At 40.7% G+C, this 8,371-nt stretch overlaps 1 protein-coding gene across 1 annotated transcript in view; it reads right to left on the bottom strand.

Moving 5' to 3' along the window:
- Window positions 1–6,190, bottom strand: part of CDH13 (cadherin 13) — a 902,416-nt gene extending 896,226 nt beyond the window's left edge. The window contains exon 1 of the mRNA XM_073605913.1: window positions 5,978–6,190. Within this exon, the coding sequence (XP_073462014.1) occupies window positions 5,978–6,175 (198 nt within the window). The 5' untranslated portion in view covers window positions 6,176–6,190. The remainder of the gene's footprint in view (window positions 1–5,977) is intronic.
- Between the last annotated feature and the right edge of the window lie 2,181 nt (window positions 6,191–8,371).

The following is an 8,371-nucleotide window of genomic DNA, read 5'->3' as shown; positions in this document are numbered from 1 at the left end:
AAAGATGGAATTTCACTTTAACCAATATATAAGCAGACCTGGAATTGTATCAAGCACTTAGATTTGTATACTGTAGAACGGCAGCTGCAGAGTAATTATTACAACGCACACCAGTCAATACGCAGTACTTACAACCCGTTCCCTTCCAGAAGCAAACACATTTTATTTTTTTTCAAGGTGCCAAATCCTACACCGCAATTCACGGAGTACATCAATCACCGGCGCTGTGCATGACGCTGAGTAATCCAGAAAATTACACCCAATTCTATGCAGACCGCTAAGTGCTTAGGAGAGGATTCTGAATAAAATATTAAAGTGTGGGGTGCAAAAACTCCGGGAGGTAAAGTCTCCATTAAGGTACAATTATCAAACAATGGCCTGAAAGTGATAGGAGTAGCCAAAAATTGGGGGGGGGGGGCGGGTCCTCTTTTAAATACGAGCCTAAAGGTATCTTCTTGCCAATAAAAAGCAAACAGATTTATTACCAGTTTTCATGTCATCACTCACTCTAATCTAGGGAGCGTCCCCTGTGTTAGACCGACAGCACTGGGGGAATAAAGCAACAAAGTCTTGCTCCTGGCTCTGCTGTCCCTTCCCCCCTCAGCTCCATTGTACAGGTGTTTAAAGAAGGTCAGTTTAAAGGTAAAAGAATGTACTTATACCGGCTGGTTTTCAAAAATACACATCAATGCAACAGCAAAAATCTGTCTTCTCAAGATCTGCCGGAGACCCGCTTTAAACACAATCATTTCATCGATCATCTCATGTATACGTCTAGGAGTATCGGAGATTGAGTCTGATTAGAGAGAAATAATAAGAATGGAAATAAAGTCCAATGTCTGTAGATTGTGACATCATTAATCGAATCCTTCCAGAGTCCCTACTACCAGCGACAACCCTTCCCCCACGCCCCCCTCCCCTCCCCCCCCCCGCTCCTCATTCGCCTCATTTATTGGGGTCACACAAGGATTCCACCTTCAATCAGCTATAAACGGTAAATTCGATGAATTGTCCACATGAAGACTCTCCTGGTGGAGAACTTTATTCCAAATTAAATTCACTAGAAGACGATTGCCGCCCTCCGGAGAGACCGCCCACTGCGACCACCCGCGTCATTATCGGATTAATCCAATCAATATGGCGGATTCTGAACTCTTCACCAAATACAACTCAATCTTATTACATCAATTCTTTCTTTCTTTCTTTCTACCTTCCGTCCTTCCTTCCTTCCTTCTTTCCCTTTCCTTTCCTTTCCTTTCCTTTCCTTTCCTTTCCTTTCCTTTCCTTTCCTTCCTTCCTTCCTTCCTTCCTTCCTGTCTTCCTTCCTTCCTTCCCTTCCTCTCTTTTTCTTTTCCTTCCTTCCTTCCTTCCTTCCTTCCTTCCTTCCTTCCTTCCTTCCTTCCTTCCTTCCTTTCCTTTCCTTTCCTTTCCTTTTTCCTTTCCTTCCTTCCTTCCTGTCTTCCTTCCTTCCTTCCCTTCCTTTCTTTTATCTTTTCCTTCCTTCCTTCCTTCCTTCCTTCCTTCCTTCCTTCCTTCCTTAATTCCTTCCCCTTTCCTTTCCTTTCCTTTCCTTCCTTCCTTCCTTCCTTCCTTCCTTCCTTCCTTCCTTCCTTCCTTCCTTCCTTCCTTCCCCTTTCCTTTCCTTTCCTTTCCTTTCCTTTCCTTTCCTTTCCTTTCCTTTCCTTTCCTTTCCTTTCCTTTCCTTTCCTTTCCTTTCCTTTCCTTTCCTTCCTTCCTCCCTCCCCCTTCCTTTCTATCTATCTTCCATTCAATTCAAATAAGCTTTATTGGAGGGACCAAATACATTTTAGCATTGTCAATGACTTTGTGTGGGAATTGATGGGCAGATTTGGGGGTGGGGGGGCTAATGGGCAGCATGAAGGGGAATGGGGGTCCCTCTTGGTCTGTGTCACATATTGGGCAGCAATTTTCACCATTGACTCCTCTTCTCCCAGTAGAATTTGGAGTTTCCTCTTCTCTTCTATTACTTTCTTGCTTTCTTTTGCTTTCTTTTCTTCCACCTTCCTTCCCTTCCTTTCTCTCCCCCTCCCCCCCCCCCCCCCGCCCGTCTTCTTTTCTTCCTCCCCCTCCCTTCCTTTCTTTCCTCCCTCCCCCCTCCCCCTCCCTTCTTTTATTTCTTTCTTTCCTTCCTCTTTCCTTCCCTTCCTTTCTTCCTCCCCCCTCCCTTCCTTTCTTTCCTTCCTCCCTCTCTTTCCCCCTCTTTCTTTCTTTCTTTCTTGCTCCTGATCATTACCAGAGACTGGGAGCTGTCTGTAAGTCAGTCACCATGCCAGGAGAACTCAGTAAGAAACCTCAGGCTCCAAGGACGCACATTTGCAGCGCGATGGCATTAAAGCCCACCTTCTTTACCGCCACACTTTTGCCGGTCCTGCAATCTTCCAATCATTACCAGGGACAAGGACCTGTCTATGGCAGCTCAGTCCCTGTGCTGGGACCCTCAGTGAGAAACCCCAGACGCCCAGTGACGCACGTGTTATTTGTCATTACAGCTGTCACATGATCAGGGGGGCGGCCCCACCGGCTACCAGTCATTAGTGGGGACCAAGAGCCGTCTTAGTGGTGGGAGCGCCCAGTAATGCACATGCGTGGCGTGCGGGCATTAAAGCCCACCCTTTTGCCGCTGCACCTGAGCGTTACATGGGCAGCAAGAGGTTTAAGTACACAGATAACCATCAACTACACCCCAAAAAAAATGACTACAAAGAACACAAAATGAAACAAACTAAACTACCAGAAATACGCACCTTCTAAAATAAATAAATAAATAAATAAAAAATACAAATTTTTAGTTATTTATTTTTTTCCTCCGTAACTCAGCGAAGGAACTGAATCGCGGCTCCTGCAAAAATCATTTTTTTTTCCAAAAATGACTCGGCTGGTCAGTATTGACCAGCGACAGCGGCAGAGGAAGGAGGAAGCCACTCAGAATGGAGCCGCAGCGGCGGGCGGCTCTCGTACAGTCAGGGCAGTAGTTATCCGTGAGCTATGAACCCCCTTATATTCCCTCCTAAACGCCCACCAGCTCTGCGCTTATGTATCAGTTCGAATCCCTCGGCAAAGAAGTCACCTACCTGGAGATTATGACTAAGTATTCTCCCAACTATGGCGCCATTGATGGAAAGTTATCCAACTCTAAATACATCTCTCTCTCTCTCTCTCTCCATCTCTCACCTTCACGATAAACGCCTACGTGTTAACGAACGTCTGAGGGATCTCTAGTCCTCGTTTTGTATATCAAGTGGGTTTGTTAGACTTCTGTCCTTCACTAGGCTGGTGGTCCTACGATGTCCGGGAACTTCACCAGAACCATCAACATTCTTCAGCTCATGAACCCAACCAGAACCTGTTAAAGGGACAATCCACCCAAAAATGAATGTGTCAGATTTGGGTAGAAGCCGACAGTATCTCCTTAGTGAGGTCCCAGGTCTACCCAAACACAGTTCCCACCGTCCCTGCCAGATCTTTATATTCCAGGTAGGATCTTGGAGCACACAAAGGTGGGTGGGGGACACCCAAAGCAGGTGGACAGGAAAACAGTTGGGAATTACGCAAAGGGAAACCCCAAATGGAAGAATCCAAAATGTATAAGACCGGGGGGGGGGGGGTTGGGATGGGGCTGACTCCACCTATAACTAAAATATCATTTTGGGGTGGTTCCGCCCTTTAAGTTCCACAGCTGCAGCGTGGCCTGTCTGTTTAAGACTCAAAGGACTCACAGCCCATTCAGTCATTACAGTAATAGATTTCCAAGCGAGTCTTTCGGGGTCAGGGAAAGAATGTGACAGCGTACTGTCGCGTTCTTTACGGGCGCAGTCATTTAAGGACCCAGTAAACACTCCCGGGGGACGTGGCGTGAATTAAATAAGGACCAGTGGGTGTCTACTCTGTTTCACTTTGCCTTACAATACTGTGATCTCACTTGGCCTTTTTTTTTTTAACCTGTCGCGCCGCGTTCGTAAACTCTGTTCTCTTTTGGTCTATGGCCAAAAATTACATTAAAAAAAAAAAAAAAAAAAAAAAGCACTATTTTATTTATAATAAACTATCATACATAATAAAATGATTAAAAAAATATATAAATAAATAAATAATATAAATAAATAAATACATAAATAAATATTTTAAAAATAAATCTAAAAATTATAAAAATATATAGAAAAAAATATAAAAAGAAAAAATATAAATATAAATACAAAATTGTATGTGTGTGTGTGTATATATATATATATATATATATAAATAATAAATACATCATGAATATGTAAAAAAAAAAAAAATATATATATATATATATATATATATATATATATATATATATATATATATATATATATATATATAATATATTATACATTATATAATATATAATGATATGTGTACATAAAAATGCATGTAAAAAAATTGATCGAAAATAAATATGTTATACTGCGTTTATATAGATATATTAATAAATAATAAATATATATTTATAAAAACAAATTTCTGAAAAAAAAAAAAAAAATATATATATATATATATATATATATATATATATATAAATTAATAATAAATATAAAATATATAATGATATGTGTAGAAATTTTTTTTTTTAAATTGATCAAAAATAAATAATAATATCTATAATAAATATATAAATAAATAATAAATATATATTTATAAAAAATAAATAAATATAAAAGTCAATATAAATATATTATAGATAATGATATATATAATTAAAAAAAATAGATAAAATACATAAAAAAATAAATATATTCTGTATATTATATATGTTTAGAGGAATGGTGGTATTAAAACTGGAGGCATGCTGGAACTTGCTGGAACTTGTAGTGCTCCAGCAGCTCAAAGGGTCCATCCATTGCCCGCCCTTGGACCCTAAGCCTTAGCAGCCCCCCCCCAACGCTCATCACCAAGGTACCCATGTCTACCCAACAAAGGAGACAGAATTTTAAAAAATGAAAAAACTAAGCAGAGTTTAACAGTCACCCTACAAGCAGGTCACCAGTCCTTGGTCAGGGCAGACACCAGTAAAACTTTTACTCTCCGCCAGCGTGCACCCCTGAAAAATACAGCTTCACCCTCAAGGTGACACCAGCCTGGAAGTCATAGAGTAGCCAATGCATGGGGGGGGCTTGTTTAGCAGATAATCTCTTGGTGTAGATTTTGGGGGGGTATGGGGGTGCTCACAAGCGGGGATCATTCAGCACTACGTTGATTCCAGGGAATGGTGGTGGGAGAGGGTGAAATCTCCAGTCCTGACTGACAGCAGCAGCTGTGCTGCTCTGCTACAGAAGACAGTTGACTTGTTTGTGCTGGAAGAAGCTGATACAATGTATAGGGGTTCAGGGGTTCCCTTATTATTATTATTTTTTTTTGTTGCTGCAATAAGGGGGGGGGGTGCAATCTCATCAACAGCAAAATAAAAAAAAGCAAATATTCTACTTTGTATCATTGCAATAAAAAATAGACACATCAGACTCCTCCAGGGTCCATCTGATTGAAGCCAAACGCAAACTTCTGCATGTTAATAATAAGCATCCTTGCAATCCAACAGGCTTGTGGGGAGGGGGGGGGTCCCACGGCAGGCGAATCCGGAACCAGATGTCACCCCCTTTTGTGATAGTCCAAGTTTCTCCCAGACTAGGGGATTCCGCTGCAATCCTTGTGGAAGAAGAAGAAGAGGAGGAGGAGGAGGGGTGGGGGGGCAACACACAAATGAGGGTGGGGTGATGGTCACCAGAAAAGCAGCACCCCCCCCCCCCCTCTTTACCTAAAAAAAAAAAAATCCATCCAAGTTGGGTCCCCCCCTTTTTTTTTTTGATTCTCTATCCTCACCTGCCTTTGCAGGAAGACAGGCTGCTGGCATCAGAAAGCAATTTGCAATCACACAAAATATATATAAAGCGGCATAAAAAATAATAAAAAGGTAGAAAAGGGGGGATAGTGGGGGGCTTACCTGGGACAGCAGCAGCAGCAGGGAGAGGCTGATGTGGGGTTTGGGGTCCATGGTGGCCGGGCTGCTGGGGCAATAGATGCTTTTTTCATTCATGCACTGAGGCTGCACTGTGCATATTTGCAGTGTGAAACAGCCTTTGAGAAGACGAAGCTTGGCGTTGAGAGCGAGCCAACTTCCCAAATAGATCAGCAGCATCATCACTAAAGCATTGGATGGGAGCTGCTCGCCGGAGCCAATGGCTGCACAAGGTGCATTTCATCACTCATCGGACCCCCGGTCCATGGAGCTGGCTAGACGCCTCCGGGCAACACACGCCGCCTCTTCCACCACACACTCAGCACCCTTTTTTTTTAATGCAGTTTATTTTTTTATTTTTTTTTTTAGTGTTTTAAATGCTTTTGCAATTTTTGCATTTTTTTTTTAATGCAGCAAAAAAAAAAAAAAAAAGTGGTCTACCCTTCTTGAAATTGCATTTTTTTTTTTAAAGCAGCAAATAAAAAATAAAAAAAGGGTGGACTGGAAATTGCATTTTTTTAATTGCAGTAAATAAAAAAAAAAAAGAAAAGTGGTCTCCCCTTCTGGAAATGCAGGTTTCCTGGCTGTCATGTGGATCTGTTGGCTTTGAGCACCTGACCTGATGCAGTTTTTTAGTGTTTTAAATGCTTTTGCAATTTTGGCATTTTTTTTAATGCAGCAAAAAAAAAAAAAAAAAAAAAGGTGGTCTACCCTTCTGGAAATTACATTTCTTTTTTTTAAGCAGCAAAAAAAGAAAACGGTGGTCTCCCCTTCTGGAACTGCAGGTTGCCTAGCTGTCATGTGGATCCGTTGGCTATGAGTACCTGGCCCGTTGCAGTTTTTTTAGTGTTTTAAATGCTTTTGCAATGTTTGCTTTTTTTTTTTTTTTTTTTTATTTTAATGCAGCAAAAAAAAAAAAAAAAAAGTGGTCTACCCTTCTGGAAATTGCAATTTTTTAATTTTTTTTTTTAATGCAGCAAATAAAAAAATAAATAAAAAAAAGGGTTGTCTTCCCTTCTTCAAATGCTAGTTGCCTGGCTGTCATGTGGATCCGTTGGCTTTGATCACCTGGCCCGATGCAGTTTTTTAGTGTTTTAAATGCTTTGCAATTTTTGCAATTTTTTTTTTAATGCAGCAAAAAAAAAAAGGTGGTCTACCCTTCTGGAAAGTACATTTTTTTTTAAGCAGCAAAAAAAAAACAAAAAAAAAAAACAAAAAAAACGGTGGTCTCCCCTTCTGGAAATGCAGGTTGCCAGGCTGTCATGTGGATCCGTTGGCTTTGAGTTCCTGGCCCGATGCAGTTTTTTAGTGTCTTAAATGCTTTTGCAATTTTTGCTTTTTTTTTTTTTTTTTTTTTTTATGCAGAAAAAAAAAAAAAAAAGAGGTCTACCCTTCTGGAAATTGCAGTTTTTTTCTTCTTTTTTTTTTAATGCAGCAAAAAAAAAAAAAATAATAAAAAAAGGGTTGTCTTCCCTTCTTCAAATGCTAGTTGCCTGGCTGTCATGTGGATCCATTGGCTTTGAGTACCTGGCCCGATGCAGTTTTTTAGGGCTTTAAGTGCTTTTGCAATTTTTGCTATTTTTTTTTTTTTTTTTAATACAGCAAATACAAAAAGAAAAAAAAAGGTGGTCTACCTTGCATTTTTTTTTTTTAATGCAGCAAAAAAAAAAAAAAAAAAAAAAAGGATGGTCTCCTCTACTGGAAATGTTAGTTGCCTGGCTGCCATGGGGATCTGTTGGCTTTGGTAGGGTTTGAGTCCCCGACCCAATGCAGTTTTTAGTGTTTTAAATGCTTTGTAGATTTTTTTTTATTAAATGTAGCAAAAAAGAAAAATGTAATGGAAAAATTCACACTCTGCCTGTAGGGTGGTCTTTCCTACTAGAAATGCTAATTGCCTGGCTGCCATGTGATTCCGTTGGCTTTGGTAGGCTGGGATTTTCTATGGCGATCTTGTCACACTGCCTGCATGCTTGTTTAACCCTTTCCCTTTTGCATCAGCATCCCTTGAAAAAAGAACTGACCACCGGGGGAGGTTGGGAAAGATTGGCCAATTGTGATTGGCTGTCACAGTGATCACATGATCTGGAGTCGGCCCCATCGGTTTATTAGCGGGGACCAAGAGCTGTCTATCACACTTTGGTCTCTATGCTGGGAGCGCACAATGAGCACGCTCTCGGGACAGAGATGCGAATAATCCCCATAAAGTGTCTAAAATGTGTATTTCCTATGATCATCAGCTCCATCTAGTGGTTAAAATGCGGAATATTCCCGAAATTTTCATATGATCATCAGCTCCATCTAGTGGTCATACTGCAGTATATTCCTGAACTTTCCGATGATCATCAGCTCCATCTAGTGGTCATACTGCGGTATATTTCC

Source organism: Aquarana catesbeiana, linkage group LG11 (assembly GCF_042186555.1).
Source record: "Aquarana catesbeiana isolate 2022-GZ linkage group LG11, ASM4218655v1, whole genome shotgun sequence".
In the NCBI taxonomy this organism is placed as follows: domain Eukaryota; kingdom Metazoa; phylum Chordata; class Amphibia; order Anura; family Ranidae; genus Aquarana; species Aquarana catesbeiana.
This window is presented reverse-complemented; position numbering and strand designations above follow the sequence as displayed.